This window comes from Staurois parvus, unplaced genomic scaffold (assembly GCF_062004578.1).
Source record: "Staurois parvus isolate SC_StPar_1 unplaced genomic scaffold, SC_StPar_1.0 ptg000404l, whole genome shotgun sequence".
NCBI classification, from domain to species: domain Eukaryota; kingdom Metazoa; phylum Chordata; class Amphibia; order Anura; family Ranidae; genus Staurois; species Staurois parvus.
This window is the reverse complement of record NW_028318200.1, coordinates 471,219-489,630: the sequence shown is the minus strand read 5'-3', so window position 1 is coordinate 489,630 and position 18,412 is coordinate 471,219. Positions and strand designations below refer to the sequence as shown.

General features: G+C 41.0%; 1 protein-coding gene across 1 annotated transcript in view; it reads left to right on the top strand.

Annotated features, from left to right (window-relative positions):
- Window positions 1-16,282, top strand: part of LOC149455087 (transmembrane protein 233-like) — a 51,557-nt gene extending 35,275 nt beyond the window's left edge. Inside the window, exon 3 of the mRNA XM_089686657.1 lies at window positions 15,402-16,282. Coding sequence (XP_089542783.1) covers window positions 15,402-15,413 — 12 coding nt within the window. The 3' untranslated portion in view covers window positions 15,414-16,282. The remainder of the gene's footprint in view (window positions 1-15,401) is intronic.
- The last annotated feature ends 2,130 nt before the right edge of the window (window positions 16,283-18,412 follow it).

Sequence of the window (18,412 nt, the reverse complement as noted above, 5' to 3'; positions counted from 1 at the left end):
TAAGCATACAATTTCCAATACCTACAGCTTTGCCATGCATTACAAATACAATCACATAATGTAATGTTAAAAGTAGCCCATTCTTTGCTGTTCTACAAGACAGATAAACTGGGAAACCATTTTTACAACTTTGAATATATTATATTTATTACCATTAGACCCTCTTATAGCCATTTTGGGTATCCGTCCTGAATCAATTGTTCTTGAATCCTTGAAACTACCTGTTACAAGATTAACTGTTTTAGCAAAAATGGTTCTCTCTCTTTTTACCGTGCCATCTTTATTCAGTGGAAAAAAATTTGTCACTTCCATCTTGGAGAGGGGAAAACTTACATAACAGCACAGAGTGTTCCCTCAAAAATTCTACAAACCCTGGGCAGAATGGCTAAACTCCAGTCAGGGGCGGACTGACCATTTGGAAACTCGGGCACTGTCCGAGGGCCCGTGGTCAGTAGGGGGCCCCATGAGATGCCCCTGGTACCTTTTTCATAGGCTTTTTTTAGTTTGGGCAAGGACACAGGGGCCCCATGATCCCCTATTGCCCGGGGGCCCCATGAGTTGTCAGTCCGCCCCTGACTCCAGTACACTCCTGCCCCCTACTCATTTGCCAAATAGACAATTGCAGTGAAATAAACAAGGGGTTAATCCCCACTAATACCCTTAGTTCCACAAGCCTACACACCAAACGTAAAGTATAATATCACAATGGCCTATGCTTTAGCTGTGTTGGGACAATGTCCAACCATTGCAATACCACATGTGCATAACAATAGGATGACTAAATTGTCTAAGATAAAATAGATAACAGCGCACTTAGTGTCTGTAGCAACAAGATTTTCTTTCTATGTGTCATGACCCTTAGTATTACTGATGTTAAATGCCTAGCATTCTATTAGGATGATCAATAATGATGTTTACAGAATTTAAACTGCTTGCTATACAGTTCTTTTCTTTGGCGTTTCAAATAAAAAATATTGGATTAAAAAAAAGCAATTACGAAACAGTATAGCAACTACACGTCATAGAATCCAGCTGGTTGGTATTGACATAAGGAAATGTTTTTTCATTTTTATGTATGTTTAAATATAAGGTTTATAAATAATTGTTTTCTAAAATTTTCTACTAATACAGACTACAGACAGTCCACTAAAAACTGATATTTAAAGTCTATCTAAACTTTTTATTTATTAGTTCTGGATGGCCTATGAAAGTACAAAGTGTGGAAAGGTGTTTAATGCTACCTGTGTCCCTATTAGGGAGATTTACCCTCTATATGCGTCCCAGTTAAGAGCTGTCAGCAGGATGGAAAAAATTAGAGAAAATTAAAAATTCTGAGTTGTCACCAGGACAAGATTAGAGGGGGAAATTTTTCTGAGAGTTTTTCTGAGACTCTCAGAAAATTTTTTTTGAGAGTTTTTCTCTCAATTTATGCTGTGTCGACAGGAATGGAAGTAAAAGGGAATCATTTCTGGCAGAAATGTATCTATCAGCTAAGAGAGTTTCCTCTAACCCAATTATGTATTTGTTAAATAAATTTTTTAATATTGTTTAATCAGATCATTTTTATTAAAAATTGAATTTTTGTTTACAGCACACAAAAAAGGGATTCACATAGAGTAAAAAGCATACAAAATATCATATGGTGTAGTAAGGCAATATAGCACAAGACTTGAAACTTCAAGTATCGGTGTCACATATTACAGTGCAAACATTACACCTCAAGATGTGTATAAAAACATTCCCACGTGTATGTCTTTAAGTGCAGAAACAATTATAAAAAAAAAACAGGAAAAGAGGAAATGAAAAAAATAAATAAAAGAATAGCATTAAGGGAGAAAACTCCCAAACATAGTAAACAATTTATCACCGTGCATGAGTGCATAAGACATAAACCTAACCAGTAGATAATATTAGGCTGTGGCTGTGTCCTCAAAAAGTAGAGGAGATAAAATGGTGACCAAATAAAGGGTTGACTATACCTCAGAAAGAACACAGACTAAGGAAAGCCGCTTGGCTACATCAAGGCAACAGTCTATTGTACTGAAAGGCTGCTTTATGTACACTAGGGGTTCACATCCAAGCCTCCCACATTTTATCAAACTTGTTCAGACAACCCCTTTTTTTGTAAGTCATCTTCTCTAAACTGAGTGTAGCATTAACTACCCTAATCCAGTGGGCAACTGTCAGAGGGGTAAATGAGAGCCATTTCATGGATATAAGTTTCCAGGCTAAATACAATAATCTACTTACGGCTACTTATGGTAAATGGTATTCCTTACTGTAGGTATTTCCAACAAGCCCAAGTTGCAAATCATTGCAAATCATTGAGTCTAATTCAATACATGTAACAAAAGTGAGATTAATGAGATCCACAACATCATGCCAGTATCTAAACAATTTGGGACACCACCAAAGCACGTGTTTCAAATTACCAGTGTCAGAACATCTGAGGCACAGAGGAGAGTCCTGACGACTGTACTTATGCACCCACTTGGGGAGACATTTTTAATAACACAGAATGAGAGAGGGAAGAGAGCACTGTGAGTTTTATGAGTAGGTAGGTGATCAAGTTATATTGCTTATCAGTAACATAGAAAGGTAATGATATTCAGCTATCTATGCAGCACAGCATTGAGTTTGGGAAAAATGAGAGTGGTTAAAGTGGTTCAAAAGCCTGGAGGTTTTTTACCTTATCGCATTAAGATAAAGAACCTTCAGAGTGCTGTCCCTCCCTAAAAGCTACCTGAGCCCAATCTCGATCTAGCGATGTGCAGTGAGTGGCTCTGTCGACTCTCTCCTCATTGTACAGAGAGGTAGCAGCAGAAGCCATTGGCTCCTGTTGCTGTCAATCACAGTCAGTGAGCATTGAGTCGGGGGTGGGGCCGAGCCGTGTCCTGTGTGTCAATGGACACACAGAGCCGTCTCTGGATGGCTGCTTGCTAAGGGGGCACTCTGCAAGGAGGAAGAGCAAACAGTGCCAGAGGGGGATCAGGCAGGTAAGTATGACATGTTTGGTATTTTAGGAAAATAAAATTAAAAGCTTTACTATCATTCTAAAGAGAATTACAATTCTTTTTGTAGCCAAAACAGATTATTTATATGTTTTTCAACTGTGTATCAAGCTCTTTTATAAAGCTCAGTTAACAATTAAAGTGTAGGTTCACCCATTAAAAAAATCTCCCAGTCCCCCTCCTTATCCTCCTCAATACTGCTACTTGTACCCTCCTCCCCACAAGCCTATACTTACCTCAACCAACAGCTGCGGCCACCTACCGGTAAAAGTCTAGTCTTGGGCTGCAGATACCTGTGCACTAATTTCCTAAGACCTGAATGGGACATAATCATACTAAAGAAAGGGACATCCCATTCACCTGATACAAATGAAAGGATGGACGCTGCTCAACCGAACCCAGGAGTCCAATGTTGAGGAATGGCCTCAGCTGCGTACTGGCCACACCTTCTGATGTATTTAGCCCCACCCACCGGGGGCTTGGTCACAGAGGTACCTCTGTGACCAAGCCCCAGTGGGCGGGGCAAAATGCAGAGCACATTTAATTCACATCTGAGCACATTTAATTAATTTTCTATATTCAAAGCAAACTTCCATTAATGTCTCTTTGCTTTATTTTATTTTGTAATCACTTTGAAAAAAAACACACATAGCACTTCTGGTCATAGCCTTCTTGGGTAAGGGCAGATGATTCATGTGGCATTTACATCCTGGAATCCATATGCCCTTAGCTCAGGCATGCAGGCCTGCGTGTGTTTATTTGAGAAAACCCTCTTCCCCTCCTGAAGACTCCTGGGATGTATGACATCATTTGCCTCTGCCTGTAAACCAGGAAGTAACTAAAGAAATGTAAAGAAAAAATGTAAAACAAGTAAATATGATATAATTTCCGATCTGTTTACTAATGCTAGCAGCATAAGGAATCAAAATAGTCAGTGTTGATTGAGAGAGTGAAGTTCCGCTTTAATATGACATCACGACTGTCACCGTGTCCTGTAAAAGTTATGGGACTCAAAATAGATGTTCCTCTATCTAGATCTAGATACAGGCTCATTGGATTACACTGCATGCTTAAACAGGAGCAGAGCCATAAATAAAAACATTATATGACTGCAATAATATGTAAGAATTTGTGAGAGTGGTGAATATGAATAATATGTTGCAATACAGATCATTAGGTCTTACATTTTCTGTGCTGTAACTGGGATTATTTTACCAGACTATGGCAAGTTATGTAATAGGTATATCAGCTTCTTGGTTACATTTACGGAAGACACCAAAGGCATGTTCTGATTTGCTGTATACTTTTCAAGTTGGCCAGTGATTAAAACAGTGGTCCCCAAATTCTGATCTGCAGTTACGGTCTGCTGGTAGCCATAGACAGGACTGAACTTGCAGGGCCACTTGCAGGGCTTTCAGGAACATTACTCCTACTGACCACTGACACGGGGACAGGGTCGGTGCTTTCACTAGACAAACTAGGCGGTCACTTAGGGCACACTGCCACCTAGGGGCACCTGGGCACAGCACATGCTGGCACTCTCTCTGTCTGGGGCCAGTGTAACAGCTGAGCTGCTGTTCCTTCCAGTATTCCTCTCAGACTAAGTCCCTTGCTACAAGCCATTTCATCGGTGGAGGAGGAGCTGTGCCTGCGGAGGAAGGTAATATCTGACTCTGAAGTCTCATGTTTGTGTGAGTGTCACCCTGCCAGCTGGCCATCCATCACATGTGCAATGTGTCAGTGAGTGATGACATCATCATGATCGAAAGGCCTGCTCTTCTAGTGCCTGCTGGGCCTGCTGATCTGTGCTGGTGTTGGTGGTGATGTGTTGTGCTGGATCTGTCACTGTGTGGAATTGCTCAGTTCAGGTGTTCTCTGTGTGTGTGAGCTAAGCTTCCTGCTGTCACAGCGTTTTATCTCCCCCCATTGCCTGAGGAATTCCAGCCTGGGATCTGTCAGAGTGTGGATCCATCATCCTCCACTCCCTGCAACTGTCACCCTGCACTGATAGCCACAGATACAGTCCGTACATGACACTGATTTTGTCTGTAATATTGGTGCTGGTGGCATCTTATGGCACTTATTTTTGCAAATTAAAAAAAATGTAGCAGTTTCATGTTTTGTTGATTTAATATTTTCTACTGTTTTTAAAAAAAATTTGGGAAGGAGGGGCACAAGTAGATGGTCTTGACTAGGGCGCAAAATAGTCTAGCACCAGCCCTGTACGGGGACATTCACGCCTTCCGCTGGTCATCGACGCAGGGCATTTATTACACCTATTAACCACTGATGCAGCATCATTTTTTACTCCCACTGATCAGCAACACTGGGACATTTTGTACTGTCATTAATGACTGATGCAACAGCCTTTTTTTTAACTTCTGTTGACCTTCCACACACGTGCATTTTTTTTCCTGATACTGAAAAGATCAATTTCTATCTGCAGCCTAAAAAATGTCCTCGAATATTTTCCCCACCAGACCTGGGAGAAATAAAGCTCTAGACACCAAAGTGTGCAAGTTAAATCTCTGAAAGTTGAATGCATGACAAGAACTGTTATACAGAACTCAGTAGGCGTTGCTTAATCTTAGGATGACCAGTGAAACATTCCATTCTTATCAATATAGTTACGTGAAGAACAGAAACGGCAAATATCTGAGGGATACCATATAAGGTAGTTCCGTTTACAGTGAAATGAAACTATTCTCAGCAAACGAGGGAGAAGTTACAAGCAAAACTAACTTCACACATCTAGAAATGGAGGCATTATGTAAAATGGATGCCAGTTAATAAGACATATTTTCTTACTCCTACTAAATAAGGTCTGATCACCAAACAATGAAATGAGCAGTGACCTTGCCCTTTGTTTAAAAAGTCAGAGGACCCCTGGATTAGACAAAAGAGACAATTGTATTCAGGGGACTAAGGCAGCCCATTGATTAGTCAGTTTTTTCATTCAACCAGTGGGTTGAACAAAAAAACTGACTTGATTCCCCTATCCAAACATTCGAGCTGGATGGGGGAATTCTCCCTACTGAGCTATTGTATTCCAACAGAAGGGAGACCTTCCAGCCAGCAGATTACATTGATCTACATTGCAGGCTATAGTCTCTAACGCTGACTGAGTAGGGAAAATCCAACAGGGTGCCTGTACAGAAGTTGATCAGTAGGTTGACTTTTGTACAACCTCCCTGTCCATACATGGATCGACATTATGAAATTCGTACAGTCTCTGCTGAATAGGGTTGGGCTAGATGTTCGAGTCGAACATAAGTTCGACTTGAACATCGGCTGTTCGTGTGTTCGATGACCACACGAACCAGAAGGGCTTTTTAGCAAGCTGTTCGCCCGTCACGCCCTGACAGTGCATTGTGATTGGCCAATGCAATGCACCTGACCACAGGTCAGGTGCAATGCTTTGGCCAATCACAACACATGATGATGTCACAAGAGGGTGGAGTGGCCCTGCCCCCTTGTGATGTCATCACAGTATTTGTCAGAACTGTCATCCCGGCGCAACTGTCAGACGGCGGGAGCCAGCATCAAGAGCGGAGCAGTTTTTCTTTTCTTTTTTTTGGCTCAGCGTTTGGCGGTGGGGATTGTGATTGATGTTAGTTTGGGGGAAATGTTTTTTATTTTTGTTTTTAATAAAGGACTTTTCAAAGACTGTCTTCTGTAATTTTTTACACTACACTTTTTTTTTGTGAATGAGTAGCGATACCATGTACCCCATACACATGGGGGGGCGGGATCTGGGGCCCCCTTGTTAAAGGGGGCTTCCAGATTCCGATAATCCCTTTGCCTAAAGACCCCCACAACCACCGGCCACATTGTGGGGAAGAGACCTTGTCCCCATCAACACAGGGACAAGGTGTTTTAGGGGGAGCCCCCATGCCCCAAAGCACACTCCATGTTGAGGGCATGTGGCCTGGTATAGTTCAGGAGGAGGGAGGCACTTGCTTGCCCAACCCGTTTCTGGACCTGCCAGGCTGCATGCTCATATAAGGGTCTGGTAAAGATTTTGGAGGGGACCTCCATGCCAATTTTTTAAATTTTTGCTTGGGGGTTCTCCTCAAAATCCATACCAGACCCGAAGGCCTTGGCATGAATGGGGGGGACCCCATGCCGTTTTTAAAACACAAAAATGAATTGCTGGGCAATGCCTGCAATTCTTTTTATATTCAGCTGTCAGCGGGGAACCCTGCTGACAGCTAAAACAGTAAATAATGTTTTCACTACTAAAATACTGTATTACTTAAAAATATAAATATAAATAATATGCTGTATTTTAGTAGCTGTGTGGTATTTTACCACATACCCAGAGCGAATTGTCCCTGTTCGAAGTTTGCGGTCGAACTTTTGTTAGGTTTGAATGTTCGACTGCTGAACTGGCTGAATTTCGATCCATGTATAGCTGGCTTAACTAACAGAGATTAATAGCCTTTTATTCCAAGCTAACCACATGTATTTTATTTTATGCATGCTCTAAATGACAAGGATAAATATACAGTGGGGTTCATTTACTAAAACTATAGAGTGCAACATCTGGTGCAGCTCCGCATGAAAAACAAACAGCTTACAGTTTTCTTTTTGTCATTTAACCTGTACACCTTTTGGGCGGCAGGGCCTTGATGCTGCGCGGCCGCATATTTGTGTACCAAAAGTAAACAGACGTGCCGAGAGCGTGCCCTGCATGCCCCTAGCACGTTTACCGGTGCCTCATGGAAAGGTCCCAATCACTACTTGGAATCTGGACCTTTCCAATCTTGTGACCGCTGTTACAGCCAATCATGGCAGTTACATGACCCTAAACCCCACCCCGCCTCCCAGCATCACAAACTCCTTAAAGGGCTGGGAGGCGCTGGCACCAAGGGGTTAATTACCTTTTATATCAGATGTGTATGAGTTAGTCACTTTCAGCTGGGCTTCTGTAATGTTGGATTTTTTTTTTCTACCACTAATCCAAGAGGCTTCTTCGCTTCTAATGAGTGCCAAGGACATTGTAACGGACCACCTGACAGCACCTCTAGCAACCCACTGGTCAGGCTTCCCCAGAGCGCGGAGTCTAAGTTCCGGAGCACTTGTTCACCAGGGCCCCTGATGGTGGGGATGGACTTGGAGCGCTCCGAGACCAGGTCGCGCCTACCGGGTATACCCACCGGTGGTAGAAGAGTCCGCCAGAGGCTCCCGCAGAGTAAGAGTCTGATGTGAGAGGACCGGGGGGTCCCAGTGAGATGGATGAGCTAAAGCTAGGTCAGACAAGCCAAGTCGGTAGCCGGGGGGCCGGTGCGGTACAAAGCAGCAGGCAAAGAATGGTCGGGTCACACGCCAGGTCAATAACAGGAGATCAGATCTAAATAGGGACATTCAGGAGCGAGGTCAGGCAAGCCAAGGGTCAGGACAGGAGAAGGCAGCAAAGGTCAGACAATCCGGGTCAATAGTACTCACAGTCACAGGTTTCAGGGAACAGGAATTGCAGGAAGACCATTCGGCAACCAGTGACAGCACAGGGCGATTTAAATATCGCGCTCTGCGCTGTCATTGGTTCCAGGCGCGCACCCGTGAACGCCAGTGCGCATGCGCGAACTCCGTCGCCGCGGCGGGCCGGGACCTAGCGCCCGCATCCCTGTATGAGAAGGCCTAATGCGCATGCGCCGGGACCAGCGCCGCGGCAATCCCTGACAGACATACCCCAGCCACATGGATACATCACGTTAATCAATTCGCCATGGTGTCATGAAATGTGTCAAAGCAGATGTTGATTGTTGAAGAACATGGAAGGGGTGTGAAAGTTTGAAATCACACAGCTCTAACTTATATAGCCAACACAGTGTCATGAAGTCTGGAACAGGTGTTAACCGTTAGTCACATTGCTGATGGTGTTAATCATTATGAAAGATTTTCAGGATAGAGATGTTACATACATAGTTACATAGTCTAGTCAGGCTGAAAAAAGACAAAAGTCCATCCAGTTCAACCGTTAAAAAAAAAAGTTATAATCCTATACCCACAGTTGATCCAGAGGAAGGCAAAAAAACCAACAAAGCATGATCCAATTTGCTCCTGCAGAGGAAAAAATTTCTTCCTGATCCCCCAAGAGGCAATTGGATATTCCCTGGATCACCATTACCTATAAATGTTAGTATCCAGTTATATTTGGTGTATCTAAGAAAGAATCCAGGCCTTTTTTAAAGCAATCCACTGAGCTGGCCAGAACCAACTCTTGAGGGAGTCTATTCCACATTTTCACAGCTCTCACTGTGAAGCAGGGCCGGATCTAGGGGGGTGCTGGGGTAGGCTGTGCCCACACAGATTTTAGCTGTGCCCCCCCAGGTCTCTGAAAATGCATCCACTAATCCATGATCCAATCTGATGCAGACAGTTGATGTAAGGAGGCACACAGATAGGTACAATCCATGTAAGGGGAGCACTCTGATGGGGACACCTGATGTAAGGGGGCACTCTGATGGGATCTCTGATAGGGTACCTGATGTAAGGGGGCACTTTTATGGGGACTCTGATGGGACACCTGATGTAAAGGGCCACTCTGATGGGGACACCTGATGTAAGGGGGCACTCTGTTGGGGACAGTTGATGTAAGGGGGACTCTGATGGAGGCACTCTCATGGGGATACCTGATGGGAACTCAATGTAAAGGAGGCCTCTGATGAGGACTCCTGATTTAAAGAGGAACTCTCAGAGGGACATCTGATATAAGGAGGGCAGGTTCTGTGTCAGCCTGATACATACTAGTGTTTCCCAGGTCATGACACTGTGTGACAGACTCAGTGATTCACACACAGTATTGGCATTTTGACCCCTGACTTTTTTTCACTGCACCCCCAGACCAGATAGGCTAGATCCGGCCCCGCTGTGAAGAAACCTTTCCATGTTTGGAGATTACATTTCTTTTCCTCCAGATGTAAAGAGTGCCCCCTTGTCCTCTGTGATGACCTCGGGGTGAATAGCTCTTCACTGAAAAATGTTAGAATGGCATTATATGTGGGTGACGTGTGGCTTCCCCTGTTTGGGGGTGGTAGATGGCCTTTTTCATGCATCATCCTCTCTGTCCAAAATGTGCTCCTAACTTTCCTCAAAGGTTTAGGAATACTGCTAAATTCTGCTTGCACATCTTAATTTCACGTTTGCTGAGAAAAAAATATTCCCCTCTGGGCGATCTATGTACATTGCAAGGATTTTAACAAGCTTTGTTGCAAAGTCCTACCTGTTTCTTCTATGAAGAAAAATCTGTTTGCTCTTCTATGTTTTTTGGATGCTTATTCTGAATGACAAAGTCACCTAGTGATCAGCTGATGAACCTGCTGCGCACTAATGAGGAAAATGACAGGGTCTGCATCCCTTTAGAACGATTAACCCTTTAGGAGCATCACACCAAAACTGACATTTTTGTTTTAGAGGATGCCTAAGATTTGACTTGTATATTTGTGCCGACTTCTGGGAGAAATCAGTGAGCTAAACAGACAACCAAGAAGTTATATTTCTGGGGGTGTTCCATACACTAAATGTGTACAGAAGGCCTCCAGGTTTTCATACTGCATTGCATTTCACAGCAAATTACAGTGCTGCAGATTGAAAAGGAAAGGCAATTTTTATTAATGTTCAATTACAATGTGACTTGTGTTGTAATTGTATATGCTATATTTTTTATTATTTACTGTATTTTCTTCCCACAAAAGTGGAGTTACCCTTTAAGCACATAATTCTGTGGCTTCAGCATTATTGGTGTGCTAGAGGTCTGCATCATTCCTAGTGAACTATTATATCTCTCTTAGACCCAGATTAAATAAATTATACTAACTTTGATTCTTTACATGTTTTCTATCACAGCTTGAACTGAAAATGTTCTGTTAGGCGAGTGTTGAATCTGCAGCCATCAAATATCCTAGCTATAAGCCAGGCTACATGTTACTAATAGCTAATACTGGGCACACATATGTTTTTTTTCTCGTTTAAAATTCAATCTGAGTTTCCATTTGTGTATTTAGTTTTTGTTATATCTGCATAGTTCAGAAGATTGTGTTTAAGCTGTTATTTTCACTTGCGTTTTTTGCCACGTTTTGCTTTTTTTTTCCATTTTTCTTGTTGCTAGGCAGATTTTAAACACAAAATGCAGCAAAAAAGCAATACATGCTTTTCTGTAGCGTTCCCATTGAAGTCTATAGAACCAAAAACGCAACATTTTGCATTCAAAAAAGTCACTGACCCTTTCCAAAAAACGCACCAGGTTAAAACGCGGAAATGTGAACGTGTCCCATAGGAAATCATGTTAAATGGACTGTACTGCAAAACGCTGCAGAAAACGCTTAGGTGTGAACCTAGGGTAAGAGTATCTCTCAAGCAGGTAGTACATGCAAATCCAACAGATTACATTGGGTACACTGAATATTGTGTAGAGTGGGGAACAGGGGCGGACTGACAACTCATGGGGCCCCCAGGCAATAGGGGATCATGGGGCCCCTGTGTCCTTGCCCAAACTCAAAAAAGCCTATGAAAAAGGTACCAGGGGCATCTCATGGGGCCCCCTACTGGCTCCAGGCCCTCGGGCAGTGCCCGAATTTCCAAATGGTCAGTCAGCCCCTGGTGGGGAAGGTCATTACAACAATTCTACAAGTAGTGGATCACCATTGTTAATGGATGCACATAGATGTCAGTAGAGTTTGACATTTGAGGGTTTTCATCTTGATTATCGTTTCTAGAATAATTTCTTAAATACATCTGCTATGCTCCATACGTAATGAGTTATTATGCATTGAGAGTCACATGACAGTAAAGGATCAGAACTTTGAGGATCAAATCTGAAGGTAAAATCTAGAGGAAGAGATATATCAGGGTAGTGAATAAGATCAAGGTATCAGAGAATGAATGGGTTGTAAGGGGGAATTCAAATCGACCTTATTCGAAAAATTTGAATCAGCATTGAGCATTGAATTTCAGAAGATAGTTATATTCTAATTTATTCTATTCTATTGTTTTTTTTCTATTCTATTCTATTCTATTCTTTCCTATCCTACTATTTTATTTTTCTCTTCTCTTCTATTCTGCTCTATTCTATTCTTTTCTATTCTAATCTATTGTATTCAAATTTGAATTTATTCTCTTCGAATTTTGGAAGACAGTTATCTTATTTCTATTATATTTTATTCTGTTGTTTTTGCTATTCTATTCTTTTCTATTCTATTCTGTTATTTTCTATTCTATTCTAATCTATTCTGCTCTATTCTATTTATTCTATTCTTTTCATTTATTTTCTATTCTATTCAATTTTATTCTATTTTATGCTTTTTGAAATTTGAATTTCGGAAGACGGTTGTATTCTAACACTTGTAAACACAATATGTGAAGGAAATCAGCAATATTTGAATTTGAATTTTATTTTCTATTCTATTCTGATCTGCTTTACGGCTTTATTATTTTCTATTTGTTTATTTAGTATTCTATTCTATTACTTTCTATTCCCTTATTTTCTATTGTATTCGTTTCCTTTACTTTCTGTTGTATTATATTCTATTCTTTTATATTCTATTCTGTTTCATTCTATTCTATTTCTTTCTATTCTATTCCTTTAATCTCTATTTTATCCTATTCTATTCTATTCAAATGTATTCTATTTTTTCTATTCTATTCCTTTATTTTCTATTCTATTTTATTCTGTTATTTCATTTTGTATTCTATTTTATTCTTTCATTTTCTATTCTATTCTATTCTTTAATATTCTTTTCTATTCTGTTTTATTCTATTCTAATTCTATTCTTTTCGCAATTCAAATTTCTGAAGACATCTACAGTATATTCTAACACTAATACACACATTCTTTGAAGGAAATTGGCAATATTCAAAATTGTTTTCAAATTTGAATCTGAATGTTGGATGAAATTTAGTTTTGCTATTTCAGATTCATTACTATTGTAATTCAGAAATTTGGATACATCCAAACCTTCAGATAATGAAAAATGTGTCCGAAATTCGATTCAGAACTAAACAAACTACACGTTTAATCATGTCAGTCTCTAAGGCATGGGTCTCCTAACTGCAGCCAGAGGGCCAGAAGTGGCCCTTTGCTTGCTTTTACCTGGCCCTTGGGGCATAGTTCCTGCCACTGACACCAATAATGAGCCACTATTCATCCCACTGACAACAATGATGGGGCACTATTCCTTCCACTGACACCAATGATGACGCACTATTGCTCCCACTAACACAATGATGAGGCACTATTACTCTCACTGACACCAATGATGAGGTACTATTCCTCCTACTGATGCCAATGATGGGGCACTATTACTCCCACTGACACCAATGATGGGGCACTATTCCTCCTACTGATGCCAATGATGGGGCACTATTCCTCCCATTTACACCAAAGATGGGGCACTATTCCTTCCACTGGCACCAATGATAGGGCATTATTCTTCCCACTGACACCAATGATGGGGCACTATTCCTCCCACTGACACCAATGATGGGGCACTAATCCTCCCACTGACACCAATGATGGGGCACTATTCCTCCCACCAACACCAATGATGGGGCACTATTCCTCCCACTGACACCAATAATGGGGCGCTATTCCTTACACTGACACCAATGATGGGGCACTATTCCTCCCTCTAATATCAAACATGGGGTATTGTTTACTCCCACTGACACCAGGATATTTGCTACTGCTGTTGACCACAGTTCGGCCATACTAAAGTTGGAAGGACAGTAAACTGGCCCTTTCTTTAGGAAGTTTGGATACCCCTGCTCTAAGGTATCCATTCAATTGAAAGTGAATTGAACTAGGTATGTTCATAGATACGGTATCAGAGAAAATTCACAGAGCGTCTGAATTAGGCCAGATGGACGAAGAAATATTATATTTGTCTATTGTATATCTGCCTTGTGAGAGTATTAATGCCATTTGATCTATCTGAGTTGATTTACTAAAGCTGGAGAGTGCAAGATCTGGTGCAGTTCTACATAGAAACCAATCAGCTCCCAGGGTATTCTGTCAAAGCTTTATTGAACAAGCTGGAGGTAGAAGCTTCAAAATTGAAAGAAGTGCAGCGCTTAAGATAAGTTCCATCAATAAATATATAAAAGTTCAACGAATAGCAATAGACCCTTATAAGGCAGGTATCTCAGTACTAACAAATGCTGGTATAAACAGCCGACCAAAATAGCAGAAATGCGCACTCACCGGAAGCGCATATTAACAGTGCATGTAGTAATAAATGATAGGTGGTGGGCTGCCTCTCTGATCATCAAGCCTTGGAGAGTAGTGAGAATCTCCCTGGTCCAGAGGTCCCCCTTAGGATGGACAGGTATTCTGCTTTGGAAAGGGCTCCCCTCTCTGGATACTGGATATCACAGGGATTTCCTGCAGATGTAATAGCTCGCATAGGAGCTCAAAGAACAGGTGCCCAATGGTGTAGTATTTCAGAAAAATTTATTGAAGCATAAAACAAACATAGGGCAGTATGCATCATATATCAGTTACAAAAAATTGCAATACTGACCCCTTTAAAGATGGCCGCCGAGCCTCCTCGTGGCTCCAGTGGCATAAAACATCACGCTCTGTACAGCTCCTCCTTCCTAAGGCCTTTCATGCTAAAAGCACATCATCAGAGGGGAGGCCTCCCCTCTACTACATGCGCTGTTAATATGCGCTTCCGGTGAGTGCGCATTTCTGCTATTTTGGTCAGCTGTTTATACCAGCATTTGAAGTACTGAGATACCAGCCTTATAAGGGTCTATTGCTATTCGTTGAACTTTTATATATTTATTGATGGAACTTATCTTAAGCGCTGCACTTCTTTGAATTTTGATGTTACTATGGAGGTATTATGGTCACCTTTAGTGCAATAGCTGCTACATATTCTGAGCGCTCACTATATAGCTTGTTATTTATTTATTGGAGTTAGAAGCTGATTGGCTACCTTTCAGAGCTGGTCCAGCAAGTCAATTTCCCACACCAACTCCAAAAACGGTGGAGGTTCCATGCTGCACCTGTACCTAGCAATAGGAGTATGTGCAGATACTAAAACATGCCTGAGTATGCCCCGTTTAATTTGATTGTAGGAGCCTGGAATCAAAGAGAGAATAGTAATGATAGGCTTATTGTCAATTTTATCATCTGTAAATTTACAATATAATGTTCATGAGATTATATTTGTAGTTTAATATCTTCAATGCAATTAAAACACAGGGAAAATTTTTTAAAGCCATTCAACTTACAGCAAACCTTTCCTATTTATGTGGAGTGCTGTGATCACTTCATTATTAAAACATCTAGCAAAAGGATAGCAATTTTGTAAGTGTTATGACCTTAGTTAATGTATTCAGGCTGTAAATGTCTCTTAATGATTTCTTTTTAATTGTTTCTTTCAGCATACAGTCTGAAGGCCAAAAAAGATCATGTTTGCATAAGTCATGCATTAGGCTATTCAGATCTGCACAATGGAAGAGGCAAGGTTTTGCAATTGAGAGTCTTCACGTTCAAAGCAGCCACAATGGAAGCAGATGATTTGTATACATCTCTAAGTGTGTGTGCACGCATATATTCTGTATATATATACATATGTGGCTTTAGACATAAAAACAGTTGACATTTTGCACATCCAGAAAAAAATGTTATTAATTTTGTTTATTGTTCCCCTTACTGACATAGCCATGGACGTTCAGAACACACAAGTGCTAAGCAATGTAAGATTAAGTTACACAAACATATCTTCTTATTTCCTGCAATGGAAATGTGAAACTAACAAAGACCCATGGCCAACTTTGCAAAGTGTTCTCTGGACTTCCTGTACTATAAAATATTTATGAGTGGTATGCCTATCGGCTTCCTAAAACCTAGACTGGTGCTCTCATTAAAAACAAATAGTATGCTCTGGATTTTTATAATACAACAACATTTCATGTTTATCTGGGACATTTGTCCAGAATAGCGCAGTCATTCACACCATAGCAAAATAATCTTTTTTTATCACTACTGTTCTTCTTCATCATTAATAGTCATCAATATAATTAACCTCTACAGAAAATACAACATTTTTCTGCTAATCTGATTAATATTAAACACAATAATAATAATAATATGTTAATTGAATACATGTACAAGAAATGGAATATGTCATGATGGCAAATTTTGTGTGTATATGTGTTGACCTGAACATCGTATTCATTTTGATAACTACGCTATATTTATAAATGTTGGTTTGTAGATTTTCTTAACTTTGTACTTGAGTAAATTAAATGTTTATTCTATATTTTGTCTGTGACACTTGAATTATATATTATTTAAGAGCAAGGAAAAACTGACATATCCATGTTATTGATAGTCCTTGTATACATTGTATTTTCCACAAATATAAAACAAACATCTTCCATATTTATGCTAAGATTTCTGCTTATATAAATGCAGTATTTAGCATGGCTTCATCCAGAACTATTTAAACCTATTCAAGGCAGAATGAACATTTAGCCTGGGTTCACATACAAGCGGTGCGGTATATCGCACAGGAACCGCACCGCATTCCTGTGCAAATCACATTTTGTATGGCTCTAGTCACACTGCACCCACACCAAAAAGGTGCAGAACCCTTTCTTGGGTCCGCACTAGAATCGGATCACATGGGTATTCACACCTATGTGATCCAATTCTGCACATTTTGCGGACTGCTTTCAGGGTGTTGTTAACTTAACATACACACCCGCAGCGGTTCGCATGAACAGGGTGCAATTCTAATGCACAGAAAATGCTGTGAATTCCGCACCACATCAGTGTGAAGCAGGGCTTAAAACTGAATTTCAAGCAAACAACTAAGTGCATAGATGAAATACATAAATTATATATTTTCCTATTAGGTTTGCATATCTGTTCATCAATACCTGAGATCAGGGGTGGACTGACAACTCATGGGGCCCCCGGGCAATAGGGGATCATGGGGCCCCTGTGTCCTTGCCCAAACTCAAAAAGCCTATGAAAAAGGTACCAGGGGCATCTTATGGGGCCCCTTACTGACCCGGGCCCTCGGGCAGTGCCCGAGTTTCCAAATGGTCAGTCCGCCCCTGCCTGAGATTTATACTACACAGCCCTGCTCTGGTGAGGGAGAGGACCTGATATTTCTCTGGTGCAGTTTCAGTTTCACTTACAGGTCTCCTCCCCGTATCCACTCTGGGACTGGAAAATGGGAGCTTGTCTCTCTGTTACTCTGCATGCTTCTTGCACTGTTTCATACCTATTTGGCATCTTGCGTTGCTTTGCCTCCCCTTCTCTGAGATCTGCTGTGCAGATTACAAAAGGTTGGTATCAAGTAAATTTCAGGTATTTACACTGCTTGAATTAAAAAAAAATGTAATGATGTATTGATGATTACAAAGCTTCTTTAATTTCTGTTTATACAGTTGTGTTCAAAATAATAGCAGTATGTTGAAAAAAGTGAATAAAGCTCAAAATCCTTCTAATAGCTTTTATTTCCATACACACAAATGCATTGGAAACACTAATGTTTGAATATTTTGAAATTTCCTTTGAATCCCTTAATGAATATTTAGTTGTATAAGCACTGTTTCTGAGAACTGCTGTACATCTGTGTTGCATGGAGTCAACCAACTTCTGGCACCTGTGAACAGCCCAGGATGATTGGACTACATTCCACAGTTCTTCTCTATTTCTTGGTTTTGCCTCAGAAACTGCATTTTTGATGTCACCCCACAAGTTTTCTATTGGATTAAGATCGGGAGATTGGGCTGGCCACTCCAGAACGTCAATCTTGTTGGTCTGGAACCAAGATGTTGCACGTTTACTGGTGTGTTTGGGGTCGTTGTCTTGTTGGAACACCCATTTCAAGGGCATTTCCTCTTCAGCATAAGGCAGCATGACCTCTCCAAGTATTCAAACTGATCCATGATCATTGGTATGCGATAAATAGGCCCAATACCGTAGTATGAGAAACATCCCCATATCATGATGCTTGCGCAACCGTGCTTCACTGTCTTCACAGTGTACTGTGGCTTGAATTCAGTGTTTGGGGGTCGTCTGACAAACTGTCTCCGGCCACTAGACCCAAAAAGAACAATCTTACTTTCATCAGTCCACAAAATGTTGCGCCATTTCTATTTAGGCCAGTCAATGTGCTCTTTGGCAAATTGTAACCTCTTCAGCATATGTCTTTTATTCAACAGTGGGACTTTGCGGGGGCTTCTTGCAGATAGCTTGGCTTCACATAGGCGTCTTCTAATTGTAACAGTACTCATAGGTAACTTTAGACCTTCTTTGATCTTCCTGGAGCTGATTGTTGGCTGAGTCCTTGCCATTTTGGCTATTCTTCTATCCATTCGAATGGTAGTTTTTCACTTTCTTCCACGTCTTTCAGGTTTTGGTTGCCATTTTAAAG